The sequence below is a fragment of the Ascaphus truei genome, chromosome 2 (genome assembly GCF_040206685.1).
Source record: "Ascaphus truei isolate aAscTru1 chromosome 2, aAscTru1.hap1, whole genome shotgun sequence".
Classification (NCBI taxonomy): Eukaryota; Metazoa; Chordata; class Amphibia; order Anura; family Ascaphidae; genus Ascaphus; species Ascaphus truei.
In genome coordinates this window covers 318820380-318839431 of record NC_134484.1, presented here as the reverse complement: position 1 = coordinate 318839431, position 19052 = coordinate 318820380, and the positions used below count along the sequence as shown (strand labels likewise).

The window sequence follows — 19052 nt, the reverse complement described above, 5'->3', positions numbered from 1 at the left end:
TTCCGCCGAATCCTACTGAACTGGCTATAGGGTATATTCGAGAGCTATATATATATATATATATAAAGCAGAAAATAGCCGTGTTAGTCCAGTTGCGATAGTGCAGAACAAATGAGTTCTTCAGTATTAGGTGATACCTTTTTTATTGGACTAACAATTTATGTCATAGGACAAGCTTTCGAGAGTTATCCTCTCTTCTTCATTTATTCTGCAATATCGCAACTGGACTACACGGCTATTTTCTGCTTTATTCATGAGAAAGATACCCCATATAGCCGTATGAAAAAGACACTGACCAAACTGAAGAAGAGAGGATAACTCTCGAAAGCTTGTCCTATGACATAAATTGTTAGTCTAATAAAAAAGGTATCACCTAATACTGAAGAACTCATTTATTCTGCAATATATATATATATATATATATATATATATATATATATATGAACAACAAGAAAAGAAAGCGCCCGATCCTAGTGCAGCATGAAAAAATACAATTTAATAAAAATGAATATGAATAAAACCAACAAATGCGAACTCACAAACACAGGATAAATAAATGCATATAATGAGTATACTCATTCGCCAACCGCCCACGTTGTGCCTTGGATGGCGCGCCCTCTCTCTGTCTGGGTTTTCTCAGCTCTGCTTAACCGACATCCAGCAGGGGATACAGGAAAAAGCTCACCACAATGTGACCCGGAAGTCCTCCACAATGTTAGTGTATCCGGATATGAGGTCTGTAGTCCGTGACCCCGCGATGCAGGGGCTGATCAGAGAAGTCTCTCTGCACTCCCAAAGGCAGTCCGTAATGAGGTGGGCAGTGAGGATAGAGTCAAAATATATATCACAGTGTGACAGCAGCTAAAAAACGCTCTTCTCTACGCGTTTCTTCACTTATGTGAAGAAACGCGTAGAGAAGAGCGTTTTTTAGCTGCTGTCACACTGTGATATATATTTTGACTCTATCCTCACTGCCCACCTCATTACGGACTGCCTTTGGGAGTGCAGAGAGACTTCTCTGATCAGCCCCTGCATCGCGGGGTCACGGACTACAGACCTCATATCCGGATACACTAACATTGTGGAGGACTTCCGGGTCACATTGTGGTGAGCTTTTTCCTGTATCCCCTGCTGGATGTCGGTTCAGCAGAGCTGAGAAAACCCAGACAGAGAGAGGGCGCGCCATCCAAGGCACAACGTGGGCGGTTGGCGAATGAGTATACTCATTATATGCATTTATTTATCCTGTGTTTGTGAGTTCGCATTTGTTGGTTTTATTCATATTCATTTTTATTAAATTGTATTTTTTCATGCTGCACTAGGATCGGGCGCTTTCTTTTCTTGTTGTTCACAGATTTCTGGGAGTTCGTTGGTCCTTGATGAGAGCAGCCAGATCCTAGCATGGACCCTTGGTTTGGTTGATATATTTTTACATTTTTCACATTTTTTATTTTTATTTTTATCTTTGACACACTTAGTGTCATTTTTTCTGTATTTTTCCATTCATCATTCATTTAGTATCATTCAGGAGGGATTCATTAGTGCAGTAGTCATAACTACCAACACATGCCATTTTATTATATTTGTATTGTTCACTGGCATATATTTGTGTTTACAGCAGCTTTTTAAACATTGGCACTCAGCATTTTATTATAACATATTGCATGTATTTTTATTAGTGTGAGTCAATCATCCATAATACTGTTGCATTCACTTTTGCCATTCACCTTTGCTATATCCATTTAATACAATCATTTGGTAATTAGTCTGATTTTACACCTGAGGAGCGCAGTCTATTCTTTGTTTGTTATATATATATATATATATATATATATATATATATATATATATATATATATATACATATACACTACCTTACTGTGTCCTCGGTGTTGCCACATATGATACATTGTTGTCACATCATTCTCTCTTTTTGAGACATTTTGACAACAAATATTTTTTGTTATTAGACTCCAACAGCATAATCTAATATATGAAGATTATTAATAAATTCTATACAAACCATTGTTTTTTTTATCCTATTTTCTAATTTATTCACGCAATATATAGCTATGTTTATACATTTGTCTTCTTTTTTTGTCATGTCCTCATATGGTTTACATTCATGTTCTTCTCCGACCCAGAGGGGCCGCTTGGCACTACCTGCAGAACCAGATGTTGCTTCTGCCGCTGATGGATTCCTATGCGTGTAGCGTCTCCTCCCTTTGGAAGTGTACTTAAGAGTCAACAAGGATTTTCACTCTTTTATAAAGTGCTGTATAAGGCGAAACGCGTCAGAGGTTACCTGTCCTGCAATACTCCTCTTATTCCACGAGATCAAGAAATAGTTTTAAAGTATTTGTTGTGCCTTAGCCCGTTCTTGCAGTGCACTGCACCTTTTTCATCTTGGTGGATATTTTTTCTGCGACTACTAAGTGTGTTATTATTAGACCTGTTTCTTTTTCTGATCAGCATCTGGTTAGTGGGTCTATGACTTTTAATCCTTTTAAACCACTAACCTCCTATTGGCACTTTTATGCTGCATTCATGCAGTTTTCAACCAAAGCTTCAGAGATTATTGGCTCGTATGGAGAAATCAAAAAGTACATTTTCCCAATTTTGAATAGCGAGATGGGCCTTTGTATGCTCCCACGTCAAAATACTTAAAGAAATTGACAGGGGATTCAAATGTTTCTATGCACTCAAAAAGAAGCAGCGTGAAATGAAACATACAACCTGTCTTTTGGCAGAAGTTGCCTGTCTCTTAACAGATCAAGAGAATATCCAGGAAATGGTCCATTTTTTTCTACTCCACACCAGACCAAATTGCGCCTGATGGGTGTCAAATCTCTTGGAAGTTGCTCCCTCAAATTGACCCAGAAAGCAAAGCGCTTCTTAACAATAATTTAACATTACTCCAACTCACTGAAACTCTTAGTCAATTGACAGCCAACAAGTCTCCAGGCCATGACTTTTTAGAAGTGCTCTTAAAAGTGCAAGAGAATGGAATATAACTCACCTCTTTCCTGGTGTGCAGTTCTTACGTTCTTGCCAAAAAATGGATAGTTACTAAAAATCTGGCATACTATCTCACTGCTCTCTTCAGAATACAAGATTGCTGCTAAAGCCATCTATTTATGTCTGAAATCTGTACTGGCACATATAATGTACCCGGATCAAACATATACAATCCCAAACAGAAAAATATTTGATACAATATTTTTCTGGTGCGTGATCTCAGCTGCTGCACCAGAAAGACTGGCCTTCCTCTCTATATTCTTTATCTTGACACAGAGAAAGCATTTGATCGAGAAGACCATGCTAATTTATTTCAAACACTAATCATCTTTGGCTTTGGAAAACCTTTTTGTCAAACAACTTATGGAGTGTAACTGCGGCGCTCCCTCTAAATGATATTTGACTATATCAATCAATAAATTGTATCATGTCAATTGATTAAAAATTGGTAAAATAACTAATTAGCATATGTTCACTTTAAAAAAACCTGTGGTAATTTTCACACACCTAGTTTTTTTAAAGTGAACATATGCCAATTGAATTGCGATCCGTTTAACACCTGCCACAAATAAAATTTGATGTCCAGGGTATAAATAGCAGCCCACCACACACCACCGACAGGAACCTGACGAAGCAAAGACATTTGTGCGAAATGCATAGTTCCCTGTCAATGCATGTAATTATTGTGTACACTGAAGGCCGCCGTGGCCATCGCGAGCGCTCTGACGTAGGTCCTGTCGACCGGACGCGGAAGCAGGGGGAAACCACATCGGGGATCTCAACGCGGCTACCAGTGCTGAAAGTGCTTTCCTTATATGTGAGTTATTGTATACTTATACTTGTTATCAATACATTTCATAAATGGTATCTATGTTTACGATTGTCATCGTTTCTGGGATTACTGCAAGGACATAGATTGTCCACCAGTACAGACATCCAGGAACCTATGGATCAATCCTGTGGGGAGACAACCAGGACACAAAGAAACTCTGTGCTGGTAACCTGCTGCATACTGCTGTACACCTATATCACCTTCTGGACGAATCCTGGGTCCCAGTGTTATTTCTGGTGATCTGCTGCCTGCTGCTGTGCATTGACACACAAGTACACCATGGAGTACCACTGCGCATGAGGCTTACACTGATCTCCACACATCACGGGGACTCTCCATGGCAAATGTTCCTGTTTACACTTATGCAGAGGACGTCTGTTGTCAATGATCGTGCTCTGGGTGTCAGCTGGATGTAATTACCTTATCTCAGAGCCCGCCCACTGAGGATGACGCCATCAGGGCTTTAAAACACTTCCTGACTGTGGAGATGATTGCAGGCACCCTTCTGAGTGAGGAGCAGGCGCGTTCTGATTATTGTGCAGAGAACCTTGCGGTTTGATTTATTCTACCTACCTCTTATGACTTTTGAACGCCTAGTGCTGCATCCTGTTTATGATCTTTATGTTTAGATTTTGATTTATCACACTATGATTATCTCTGTCTAGTATTGAACACTTAGATTAGTGGAGGATATATTTGTCATCACTTATTCATTTAGACTTACCAATTGTTGCTATCAGAATTAGTGGAGGGTTTATTCTTTCTCATTTGGGGCCTATTTGTGGTTTCGTGGGTTCTGGGATCAGGGAAGTACCCTTTTGTCCCTGAAGGGAACGTGCCTGACGAAGGGTTAATCCCCGAAACGTTGCCCCCCTGTACTCCCCTGTATACCCACCTTTTTGTTGTTGTGCCCCCACCCCTTTTTTGTTCCACTTTTTTCCTCCACACACCCCATATATGGTACTATCTTTATGTTATTGTAGTTTTATATGTGTGGTATTGTTTGCTTTTTTTGATTCATTTGTGCATATATTACATCTTACCTTTTTGGTTCTATACCAGTGATCTAATTTCTTTATATAGGGAGTGCTGGACTATTCAGTATTTTGTATTGTTTTGAGAGGGATTGGGTCCTCTCTAGTCCTTGGCACCCTGCATTGTATACTTTATTTCATTAGTGTGAGTGCTGTTTATCGTTATTGTATTGCATCTGATGTGAAGGGCTCACACATGGCCGTGTGATTATAGCTGTTATTACATTTATCTGCTTACCCCATCAAAACTCAATTTTTATTGTTTTAGTGTCTTTTGTATTATTATACTATCACTAACTGAGTGTTTTCCATGTACTTTATACTTCACCCCGCGCTCACAACTACTGTACATGTACTGTCCAATGACTTAACCTGCTCTATTCTCCTGTCGTGTACCTAGTAAAAGTCAACTGCACCAGTGCTATTCTTGAGAGGAGTAAGACAGGGTTGTTCTACGACATGCCAATTATATTGACTTGCCATTGATACTTTTTTCTGCTACTTAGTAGCAAACTAACAGGACTGATTCTCCAGGAGCCTGAGCTTAATAATAATAATTATAATAATAATAATAACAACAACAACTTTATTTCATTTAGCACTTTTCTCACAATGGTAATCAAAGCGCTTCAGAATAACAGTATAGTGCGCAGTACGCAGGAATTTTTACAGATTGTCCCTGTCCTGTAGAGCTTTCAATCTATATTTTGGTGCCTGAGGCACAGGGAGACAAAGTGACTCGCCCAAGGTCACAAGGAGTTGGCACCACAAATTGAACCAGGTTCCCCTGCTTCAAAGCACAGTGTAATTGCAAACAGAGTCAGTGTTTTTACTCACTGAGTCGCTCCTTCTCTCTGGAAGTCTGCTTTAAGGTCTCCCTTAAGGTCGTACTGTCAGCATACGCTAATGATGTTTTTACTATGGCAGAGATTCCTCTTGACCAATATATAGTGCTGCATCATCTGCCAGAATCAATTGTTCTAAATATTCTGCTCACCTAGTAGGCTCTCAGCAACATGAGTCTTTACCTGAAACAATGCAGAAAGTGCCTGCCTGCCCCTACTGCATGTCCACCATCACACTAACCCTGCCAGCCACCAGCCCAATACCCTGCTCTCTTCCATCACAATATGAGAAAACGGGAGGGACTCAAATGTCTTAACATTCGCAAACAGTTTGAATCCAGTCTGTGGATTTGATGACAATCGCAGAAAGGGAGGGTGAAGGGAAAACAACCGCAGTTTTAGGAGCATCTGCCTATATTTTCTACTGTCCAAGCCACCAATCAAATTTTGTTTAAAACACTGCGAAGAATTAGCAACAAAGTTTTAAACTTTTGCTCATCTCTGCCTCTGATACAGTTTTAGGAAGCATCTGAAACATTCTCAGTAGCAGCGTGGCTATAATTTGCTATTAGGAGCTGCTCACATTCTTGGTTCACGAGGTGCACCATCTCAAGCCCTAGAGCAGGAGAATTCAAATGAAAAGCTAATACCCTTCAGAGAGCAGGTCTGACCTTCCTTAACAAATGCAGCAAACTTCTTGATTCAGGTTACAAGACAAATAATCCTTTGGCTGCTGCCTTGTACTGTCAAGAATAAGCTATTGAGAGACTGCAATAGCTGGCTGCAGCTTAATGACCTATGCAGTCATCTAACGAAAGCAGCACTGAATTAGGAGTATTCGAGCTCCCAAAATGCGGGCTCCGGGAGTGACTGAAATGTATTAATTTCCAAAACTAATGTAGTTACAAATAAATTCCAGTGTACTCAGTACAATAAAAATACATCACGTTCAGTTTAAAACACTTTTTCTACATTTATTGCTACAGTAGGAAGAAAACGTTTTATTAGTAATTTTGCTAGAAAGCTGCATGGCTCCGTGTGAGTTATAGAGAAGCAAGCTGCAGAATGATTAGGCCTTGCCCCCGCTGCCTGCTACAGCGTCCACTGTGGCGGACGCTGCGCTCACGAGAGCCCTCCCCGCAATGGCGCCGGGCCCGCTGTGAGGGGGGGGGCCGCAGCGCTCGCGCGAGAGCTGCTCCTGCTCTCAATAGAATTGAGAGCAGGAACTCGCGTCGAGCGACTAGGCACGCCCCCCGGCGGTTCAGCCAATGAGGGCGAACCTGCCGGGTGACATCATGGCCGTGCCCCCGTCACTCCTCCGCCACGCCCCCCCCCCCCCGGTCTCTGCTCCTGCAGTGAGCTGCAGACCGGGGAATCGCCGGAACGCGTAGCCAAAAGCGCGGGCGCGCATTACAGCGCCGTGACCGGGGCCTTAGCCTTACTGTTGGGTGGCAATGAAAACCAACAAACACTTTTCCTGGCTTCAGAATGAAATGTTTTCTATTGGAACCACTGATCTGTAACGATTCATAGTGAAGAGACAATGACAATGTATCACAAATTCTCCAGCGAGGCAAAAAGAAAATCAGTCTTCTGGAGAAATATTCTTGCACTTGAGTAAAACTTTAGTTGATGCGTCTTCACCAATCTGCATTTAACGTTTGCCTGGTTTGAAGTGTAGGTTTAGAGCAGAGGCTAAACAATTGGGCTACTTCTAGCTTAGTGGATAAATAGGATGGGAATATAGAGTGCCACTAACAGATAAACCTGGGGGTCTCCTCAAGGGCCACAAAGAAGTCAGGGTTTCAGGATATCCCTGGTTCAGCACACGTGGCTCAATCAGTGGCTCAGTCATTCTGAATATCCAGTCATTCTGACAGAGCCACCTGTGCTGAAGCAGTGATATCCTGAAAACCTGACCTGTTGGGGGCCTTTGAGGACTGGAGTTTGCCATTCCTGGTCTAATGAAGGTGGTTAATATGCAGTAAGTGAAACAAAAGGGAACGGGAAAGAGAAATACTAATTTAAAAGGGTGACCCCACTTCGCCCCTGTGTTAAGGTATCCAAACTGCATTCCTGGCTGCCTTTTTTTTTTCATCTACAGAATAAGAAGGGTCTTTGTACATGACTAAATTGATCTTTTATAAAGGATCCCCCACACATTTCAGTTGAATGTTTCCACTCCCCAATGTTCCTAAGGACCGGAATAATGTTCAGATCAGACTACCACATTGTGATGTGTTCCTCATTGAAACACGCTGTTGGATCATATACCGCCATTATTTACTAAAAATAATAATAATATCTACACATCCTTTCTGGGCAAGCTACCGTCTATCTGAACAAGCTCCTCACCCCTACCACATGCAGCACTTATCATCTGAGATCTAACTGCAAAAAACTGTTCATGGTCCCAAGGTTCAGCAAAGTATCCGGCTCCTCCTCTTACCGTGCACCCCAAAACTGGAACAACCTACCAGAGATTCTCACAGCTGCCACCAGTCTACGTTCTTTCAAAACTAAAGCTGTCTCACATTTTAATCTGGTCTGTAACTGTTACATATGCCTATAATATATATTATCTATAACTGTGCATGCAATGTCTTGTATATAATGTATACCCTGTTCACTTACGTAACTGTATTTGTAACCATGTATTATTTGTCATCTTAACTCTATGCCCAGTACATACTTGAAAATGAGAGGTAACTCTCAATGTATTACTTCCTGGTAAAACATTTTAGAAATAAATAAATAAACATCCTGTTGTGATAATTAAAAAAATTTTTTATAAATGTGGTCATGCTTTTTTAAGGTGCATCTACTGTTAGATAAAACTATGATTGTTTTACTGACTATAATGTAGATTTTCTTTTAATCATGGCATTCTTTTTTTTATTTGAAACTTTGGAATGGTTTATGGCCTCACCCTTCCTGAACTGCTTCCTAGTTTCAACAAAAGAATGTCAGAAGTATAAAGAAAACAATTCTACACGTGCATCTTGTCGCACTTGCTTATTGGGCCAATTTATATTCTTGCATAGAGCCGTAAAGTCTCAATAAAAAGTTAATCTTTCCACCTCTTACATTTTCCACTATAACTAAAACAACAATTTCTGAGTGCACTACAGATGTAGCAAATCTTGATCGCGTTGATCGTGACCTGGACAGATTAACGCTGTGGGGGGAGGGGCATCCGAAACAGAAGCATGGATCCCCCACAGCGTGATCACGGCAGACACTGCCCCCAGCGTCACCGCGGCAGTTTGCTTTTTTGGCGGTGATGCTGGGGATAGTTAGTCTTGCTACATCTGTGTGTACTGAAACACCTACATACAGAAAACAGTTGTTCAGGGTGCACAATGTAAGACAAACGCAAAGGATTCTGGGCATTTCCATGTCAAGTATGCAAGTTATGCGTCTGTTTGCTACACTATTTCCTAACCCCAGTATTAGTATGCAGATACTATAAATGTCTAGCAAATGCCCAGGTACAACCAATCAGAACTGTATTCACTTCCCTCTATTTTTTACATTACAGAAAAGCTCAATAAGTCTGTTCTTTTCAGCATTCTGGTAGTTTTGCCAACATGTCAGAAACATCCCATGAGAGTTGAACTCGGGTCCTTCCTGCTCCTATCCAGCAGTTCTTCCTCGCTGCCATCAGGACTGCTGATCCTGGCTGCCTGAGTTTGCAGACAACTCAGTACAGATCATAATCAGATAACTGCCTTACACCTTTCCCATTTCTCCAGCCAGAACTACTGTATATAAGCCTCCCGTTCCTGTTCCTCCTTGCCTGTTTATACTGGTACTAGGAAAGACTAGCTTGCTGCCTTGCTGCACGTTTGTTGTTCCTGATACCATTACCTGACCTCTGCTTGCCTTTTGACTACGCCTCTCGCTGTCTGCCCCGGACTTTTGCCTGTGACATCGACTACGTCTTAACTGCCTGCCTCCGCCATCTGCCTGTACCCTGACTATGAGTACTGCCACCTGCCTCCGACCTCTGCTTGTGACCCCGACTACGACATCACCGCTCTGCCTGCCCCGACATTTCCAGCCACTGGGATCCACTCCACAGTTGCCGTAATACTTGACACAACCTACTAATGTTGATGCTGTGGCTTGAACCGTACTGCAGAGCAATATGCTACAAGCCCATTCAGCATGGGAGTAAGCTTGCCAAGCATTTGCATTCAGTTTTAATATTAACAGTGACATAGGGTTTGATCGTTATTTTAAGTCATAGTTTTTCCATTAGTTCATTCTTTTGCGTTCTTTCTATTCTCACACGCTTTAGTCCGCAGACCTTAACAGGTATATGGAAGAGACTTGTGTTCTAGTTCGCTCTTACCTCTTGCCACATTTTAATGAAGTACAGCTCCCTGGAGAAATTGAAGAACACATTGGTATCATAAGCATCATCCCCCATGTTGGAGATGGAGATGTTAAGGGAAATATTCTTCACAGCTCCCAATGCCAGATAGGGCGTTTTGTCATCAAAACTGCAAAACAACAATGGAAAGTAACTAGTTAGTGTTTTGGTTGCTTGTCTCCTATAAGATTCATTCTCCATAGAGTATCTTATCTTGATATTCAATGGTCACAGTTCTCTGTAATACTGTGTGTTTGTCTGATTTCTTGTACAATACCGTTTGGAAGCTACTTATTGCCTTCACTCTACTGTATTTGCACAACTGAAAGTATGCATAAGAAATACTGTCTATGTAATTTTAGAAAACAAACCATGTGGTGTGATCTTTTATTGTGTTTAGCGATAATACACCGTACAAACAGCAAATATTGGTTATGTTTCCAACACATTTTGCTTAGAAGTCACTGAATGAAGTTTCATGGCAAATCAAGACTTTAAAGCAGCAATACAGATTTCATTTAAAAAAAAATATATATATGATTACAGGATTGAAGCCGGGGTCTCTGGAGCTGAACGTTGTTAATTTCCAGAGATACTTATCACTGTGGAGTTTACATATCCCGGTCACGCGAGCCAATAGGAAGCTGCAGCGGATTAAGTCATGACTTCCTATTGGCCCACATGATGCGGGACATTTAAACGCTACCATTTCGTTAGGCACGCGGTTCCCTGGCTGTGGATAACGGCACCCGCTATGGAGGTAAGTATCTCTGGAAGTCCCCTGCTTCAAACCTGTAATAATAAAAACAAACATGCAACCTGTATAGCTGCTTTAAGCGCCTGTTTTGTGCAAAAGTGTATGTAGGGCAGGGAAAGGAGTGAGACAGAGCACATATTTTACATTTTAACTCATTCACTGCCAGACACATTGATGCATCCACCATACAAACAGACAGACACAGATATACACACACCATAGTACTAATATTACATGGATTTGCCCATGCACACTCACTCATATGCAAAGATATACTGTACAAAGACCGTTGAACATTTATATGTGTATGTATGTGCATCTCTATTTATATAGCGTCCGCAGTGTTTTACAAAAAAGGCAATAGAATACCGGGCGCTATATTGCAATTAGTGCAACAAACAAAATCAGACAATAGGAAGAGAAATCCCTGCCCTGCAATGCTTACAATCTAAGTACGGTTATATACTGCTGCAATTGTAAATTTGCGCTTTTGTGGTTTTCTACAATGGCCACAGGCTGAGAGAAAAACAGTAAATATTGCAAAGCCATTTTTTTTGCTAAAGCAACATTTCATTCAAAATAATATACTGTATGTGTTGTTTTTGTAATAAATCCATTATGCAGTGTTAGATAATACTTTACTGTATTTTTGTTAAAAACATTGTTTTATACTTATGCCCTTTTAATTATTTATGTATTAAGCTTCCTTGGGTTGCTGTAGGATTTAGGAATCCACTCAACTTTCTCTTTAGAAATATTCAGCCCTATTGGGCGCCCTGGGAAGCAGGATCTTCACCGATCGATCATGGGAGAACAGATTAATCGGCAGCCTAGATAATTGGATTAACCTAAAAGTAAGGAGCTGCTGCATTTATTCAAACAAACGGGCAAGAGAAAATGCCGCTTTAACATACTGGCTTCCTGGCTCTCCATCTATCCAGAGTCATTTCATGTAGATGGATGGTTGTGTTAGTAGCAATGCTACAACTGTACAGTCACAACAACAAAGAGGGACTTTCCCAGAAAAGATTCCATATTATAAGGGATATTGTTTTTATAAAATTATACATTCCTAATGATAATTGATATACTTCAAGCAGCAGTCCTCTCACAATATTTCCTTTTCAATCGTAACTAAGCACGAGAACCTCTGGAGCAGGCTACTGTATGCTGATTTTACCAGTTCAGCTGATATTCATCAAAGCAGATCCAGCACTTCCAGGAAAACGGTTACTGTCCAGGATAACCAATGATTCAAGGGAATGTGAAATGTCATAGCAACTTTCCCCTCAACCATTGACAGCTGCCTTTTTTTTTATTTCACTAAAGTAAAAGTAAATATATTCTGACCGGTGAGGTTGCTAATGATAAGAAAGAGGCCATCCTGCTCCAGTTAAAAAAAAGTATAACAAATGTAAAAATGTTCACTACAGTACTAGCTAATAGACTGAACAACAGTCTGACTTCTATTATATATCCAGACCAGGTTGGTATCTGAAAGACAGTCCTCTGATAATATCATTCACCATGAATATTCATATAAAATTCCCACTGTGACTTTTGCATTAGATGCCAAAAAATCTTCTGATCGTGTCTCTTGACCGTTTATGTTCCTAACCCTTCAACATACTGTATAGGCTTGAACTTCCATTCTTGGAATGGTGACAAAGCTTTGTATAACTCTCCGACCGCATCAGTGAAAACTTTGGTTTTTATTTCAGACCTGTTTCAGATCAATAATGGTAGCCTTCAGGGTTGCCCCCTCTCCCCTTTATTATTTGCAATAGTCATAGAAACCCTGACTTCCACAATAGGAGTAAATGCAGATATCAGGAGTATAAAGGTAGACCAGGCAGAGTACAAACTATCACTGTTTGCAGACGACATCTTACTTAAACAAAAAGACCCCCTTCATTCCCTTCTTTTTTTTCTTCAGGAACTGACCAAATTTGGTCAGGTTTCACATTTTTAAATTAACTAATGTAAGTCAGAGGCACTAAGTCTCCATCTTCCAAGTCATATTTTTAAGCTTATATCACTGATTTTGGATATTAAATGGAAAGAACATCTGAAATATTTAGGGGTTAATATTCCCAAAAATTACGAAACACTAAACAACTGTCTAACTTCGCATTTTTGGACACATTTTACTACATTGGGTTTTTTGTGTTAATTACATCTCCCCCCCCCCCCAATAAATAGGAGACCAAGAACTTTTAAGGTAAGACCTTAAATTACTCGGTGGTGGCAGCTTAATTGAGGTCTAGTGTGATAGTTTTTGGGGAGATATTGCTCACATTGAGGGCTCTGCAGGGAGGTAAGCAAGTCAGCTGGATAGCTGGATTTATCAACTCCTTTCACATATACATGTCACGTGCCCACAGGCAGCGGCGGATTTGAAGAACCGCCACCCCTAGGCACTGGTCTGTGGGGACCGCCTCCTTGCTGCCCCCTTCTCCTTCCAAATCGCTGCATTAAATGACGCTGTGGACGTCATCAACACGCCGCCATGGTGTGTTGTTGCCATGGCAACGCGACAACTTGACGTCACGTTGCCATGGCAATGAGATGCTGTGTGATAGGCCAGATAGAGTGCGACATCTGTATATGGGGGTGGACATATTTGCTGCCCCCAAATTTTGACGACCTAGCCCTAATGGGAAATCGGCCACTGCACACAGGTGTGGCGCACGTAACAGTGATGCTAAATTTGATTAATGCTATGTTAAGTGACATAACGGAGCTTTGTAGATCTGGGTCTTCTTGCAAAATACATCTCCATGGTTAAACCAGGTCCAAATCAGTTTAATCTGCTGGAGACTGAATGTGTGTAAGCTATCAAATCACATCACTATTAAGCTTTTGGAAAACATCTGAATGTGTACTGCTCAATCGAATAGGTTGCCTGGTTGATTCTGAACTGGACACATGCAAGCAATCAGTTCTATGCACAATGAGGAAAGAAAGGACATTGCTGGGGAGGGTGTGGGGGGTGGAAGCTGCTGTTCTTTCCCCGCTATAAAGACCTGATGCGGACGAGCGTGGGTTGCATGCTGTTATGTACAATCCGTGCTACAAATACATAACATGTCAGCCAGCTCCAACATCTGCTATAAATCTTCTGAGCTAACTGCAAAGTCATAAAGCCGTCCCCGCTCAATGAAAAAAAAACATCCTTTCTGAAATCGTTTTCATTGCATATGTATAGCTCTTATAATACCAGGTACATAAACACTTATTTCCCAGCTAACACAGTAGCTTGCAATGGCTGCTTTGCAGCAGGTTTTACATGAAAATAGCCAGAATATGTTGCATTACATCAAAAGCATTACTTCCTCATACATGTAACTGTAAAAAAAAATTTAATAAAACATGTCAGCTGCTGTTTTAGCTGTTCCTCGGGTGTGACCTCCCATTGCATTCAATTAAAAGCGAATTAAATGCTAGTAATAGTGGTACAGGCCCTAACCATTACATTTATAGGTCTATTTTATGTGTACAATAAAGTATAATCTACAATAATACAACTGAGCACAATCTCCAATTGCTTTCAATGGGATTCCTTTCCTTTAGTATATCTGGTGCACTATTTTTGCACTGATTTGGCCTATTTTACAGACGGAGGACAGGAACCCGTCATTTTGACCCAATTTTGCAACTGGGAGAGCTGGATACAGCTGTTTTAAAGAAATCAGGTATATGGATTCAGTTACATTCAAGACAACAGTCCCATAGACAGTGGGCATATTTTTATAAACCCACTCAGTCCCCATACATTTTGTTTGTAAGTTATTTGGGGCAGGGAAATCACTGTGGCTTGTCAAAAATATACTGTATGTGTACAGCATCGTCAGTTATTTTTATGTGCATTATACATTCAGTATATTAGATAGTTGTTGTTATTATCTTTTATTCGTGAAGCGTCAACATATTCCGCAGCGCGGTACAAAGGGGTGCAGAGTTATGTATATTACAGAAACATACAGGTGAGGGCATATATGCACAAACAGATACAAAGAGGCAATGAGGCCCCTGCTCCTGAGCGCTCACAATCTTTCTAAATGATAAAGACCAAGAAACTTACCCATAGGAAGCCAGTCACTAAAGACCAATAGTCATTATTGATAGTTAATGACAATTCAACTGATTTTAGGTACAGCACTTTAGTAAATAGAAAACCTACTCTGCAAATGGATTAGTAACTACTTCAGTTTCAGAATCTCTGTGAATTAAGGCATATTAAATAGAACAGAGTAATCTGCTTACATTTTTTGGGAAACGTCCTTATCTGCCCATTTGCTGCCTTTTAATTGTGCAATAATGGCACCAAATGTACCATATTTTCTACACCTGTGTTGCAGTCAGGAGATTTTGATATAGGTCCCCGTGTGTAAAAATTTATAAATTACATGGAAATAATAAAAAATGCAAAGATTCAACCTTTATTCTGCCGCTCTACTGCTAAAACTCTAGCACAGGCCCACATCCTCTCTCTTCTCAACTATTGTAACCTTCTACTGTCGGCCTTCCTGCTTCATCTGTCTCCCCTACAATCTATCCTAAACGCTGCTGCTAGAATAACTTTACTCTCTCCTAAATCTGTCTCAGCATCTTTCCTGCTGAACTCCCTCTCCTGGCTTCCTATTAAACTCTGATTTACTCATAAAATTCCCATCCTCTCTTTTAAGGCTATAAACTCTTCTGCCCCTCCTTACATCTCAGCCCTAATTTCTCACACTACACCTGCCCGACTCAAGGCTGTCTTCTGTTTACCCCTTTTGTATCTAAAGCTCTCTAACGCCTACAACCTCTCACACTCACTGCCCCAAGCCTCTGGAATGCACTTCCCCTCAATATCCGTCTGGCACCTTCTCTCTCCACCTTTCAGACCCACGTTAAAACCCACCTCTTTAACAAAGCATCTGCATTGACCTTGACCCCTCTCTGTAAGTTCTCCTTACTTACCACTTAAATTGTAAGCACTTCGGGGCAGGGACTTCTTTTCCTAATGTTACTTTTATGTCTGAAGCGCTTATTCCCATTATGTGTTATATTATTACAGTATTTCACGTGTATCACTGCTGCAAAGCGCTATGAATATAGATGGCTCTATATACATAAAGACATACAGTACATACAAAATAAAAGTTGTTCTTTCTCCACACCAAATAAAACTGATGCTTCGTGATTATGATCCAGGATAATGGCAATAGTCTTTAGTGTGTAATATTGTTTTACTGTGATACCATGGATATACAGTAAGGACACATAGGAAGCTACCTCCCTTCCACATTACATCTGAGCTTCTACTTCAGGGGTGCGCAAACTTTGGACCCTGTGCCCCCTCTCCCCCCCCCCTGCCTTCTCACCTCCCGGCTCGCGCCCCCCCTCCTGCAAGGTTCCGGCGTCAAATGATGTCACAGGGTCATATGACCCCGCAGAGTCATTCGACACCGGTTACCATGGTGACGCGTCGCCGAAGATCAGGTAGGAGAAGCTGCAGAGGCCTCACGTGGACCCCCGGCACTTAATTTAAGTTCCTTGGGGGAGAGCGCTGGACCTCTGTAGCTGCTGCGCCCTCCTGGAAATTCTCCCACAACCCACTTTGCGCACTCCTGTTCTACTTCACCTATTCTAGTCCACACTATGTCTGTTTGTATCATAATCATTATGTTAATAAACTGGGAGCAGTTAGCCAATTGCTGTCATCTTGGCACGTTACACACGCATTCAAATTCCCAACTATGCTTTGTGACATGTTTATTTAAAAAAAAAAAACTTTTACACTCACTGCAGTTTTGACATCTGTGATCTCTCATCACTTTATAACTGTAATTATTTGCATCTGGAAGCCTTAATCTGGAATTCCTCAAATGGTGTCTAAGCAAGCAAGTGATGATCCATGACACTGAATATTGTTCTCAATAAAAGCTAGAATTCCTGCTGTGAATAGCTGCACTGAAACCAGTCGGCCAGTTGTTTAGTGTAATTGCTTCTAAAGCAGGGGTGGCCAACTCCAGTCCTCAAGAAGGGATATCCTTAAAAACCTGGCCTGTTGGTGGCCTTTGAAGACTGGAGTATGCCACTCCTGTTCTAAAACCTGACCTATTGGTGGCCTGTAAGGACTGAGATTAGCCATTCCTGTTCTAAAGTATATATTTTTAAAAATCTCTCACAGAAAGTTCGTATTAATTGCTGTATACAGTGGTACTAACAGACTTCTACTTTTCCTGTATGAGTGGTGCTGCATACTCTTTTTATCTTCATATTAACTTCTTATTTAAAGCAGCAATCCCGCCTACACAATTCTTTTTAAAGCATTTGAACCAGGGAATGCTCTGGATTCTAACAGTGCTATTGTTAGCTCTGAGGACCCCCTCCATTCCCAGGATACTAACTGGTTTAGTTACCGGTGGTCTCCTCCCCCTTTCAGAAATTCAATATGACTGCCAACTATTGTGGTTCAACAGGAAGTTGCAAAGTTATAGTTTGCTGCTTTCAATTGGACATATGTTTAAATGCCCTGACGAAACACTGGTAACTAAACTGGTAAGTATATTGGGTACCAACGTCCCAGGGCCCAGAGTTCCTCGAGCTACCAATAGCACGGTTTAGCTTTGGTGAGTTCTAATCCTGTAAAATAAATTAAAAAAGGATAGTCTAATTTGTCTGGATTGTCGCTTTAATATTTCAATTAGAAACACAATAACATAATATATTCTTTATATTAAAATTTGTGTATTGAGTTTGTGTCATTCCATTACAAACATTATCGGTTTTCTAATTGTTGAATTGTTGGTGGATTTGATTTTATCCAGTTTTTTGCAAAATAGCCTTTTTTTTTCAACCAGGTAGCACAATTAGATCTATCACAAATGGAATCTCCTCCATCTCGCCCTCCCAAGTTTTTTTTAATTATTCAACAATACAGCATTTATACATAATGAAAGTTTGACCTTCCACACTTTATTGATGGAAGCCATTAACTTGTGCTAAAAAAAATTACAACTTTTCTACAGTCCCAGAAATAGAGCATAGAATCTAGATTTGGCTTCCCGAATGTGTGACACCTATTTATTATCTGTTTATTACATTTCTCTAATCATCTTTGAGTATAATATCCTCCACGGGTCAGCTAAAATTGAAGTTCCCTCAAGTGTTCTGATAAAATAACTTTCTTTACTGCTTTTAATCCTTCAATTATTGATTGCGTTTCTTTAAATTCCTTTTTCCAACCTTCCAATATACTTAGGGGGAGATCTTCAGAAGTCCAGTAAATCTGGCCTATTAATGTGACGTTACCTAAACAGGTAATCAACGTTTGTTTCCCTAGGTTTAACGGGTATCCTCAAAGATAAATACATGCAAAAACAAAAGTAATTAGTTATCTCATTAGCATAGGCTTAATGGCATGTTAAATTAGCACTGCCTTGCGTTATCTTCAAATAACATGGCGTAAAGGCTATCTCATCCAAAGATGCCGTTACGTCTATCAGGTTCATGAATGTGCATTTCATTAAAGTAAAAAAAGGGAAGGCAGTAGAGGAAAAGAACCCTGTAAATAACAGTATGCTAGTTAAATTATACCTAACTATAGTCTTGCACCCATCTAGACCCTGTAAAAGACCTATTTCAGGGCAGTTGCACTGCGGCTCAGCCTCAAGTACAGTAAGCTGCCCAGGAGGATTAACTCTGCGGGGTTCCATGCTTATGAATGGGACCACACAGCATTAATCCTTTTGGGCCATCTGCAGTGACAGAATGCCGATACTCACCTTTCGGATGTGCTGAGCAGCCGTTTGCAGCTGTGTCCCGCAGCACAGGAAAGATATCCTTCCTCCTGGATGACATAGATGCACTTATATGGGGCTCTACTTCATGAGGGAGCGCTAGATGGCCATATTTGGGCATCTACATCATCAAGGGGGCTGGACAGTGCTACCTTTCCTGTCCAGCTCCCTTGATGATGTAGAGGACCATACATCCTACCGCTCATGATGTAGAAACCTATATAAGTGCATCTACGTCATCGAGGGGGAAGGAAATACAGCCTGCATCTTACCTTCAGCAAGGACACGGCTGCAGGCGACTGCGCAGCTCATCTAAAAGATCAGTACCGGTATTCTCTCTCCCATCAAGTGAAGGAATAACGCTGCAGGAGTCCCATTCAAAAGCATGGACCCCGGCA

General features: G+C 40.8%; 1 protein-coding gene across 2 annotated transcripts in view; it reads right to left on the bottom strand.

The window, feature by feature from the left end:
* ITGA9 (integrin subunit alpha 9) overlaps positions 1-19052 on the bottom strand; it is a 505378-nt gene that overhangs the window by 179675 nt on the left and 306651 nt on the right. For both annotated transcript variants that reach the window (XM_075586544.1, XM_075586545.1), the window contains exon 18: positions 10087-10237. In XM_075586544.1, the coding sequence (XP_075442659.1) occupies positions 10087-10237 (151 nt within the window). The remainder of the gene's footprint in view (positions 1-10086; positions 10238-19052) is intronic.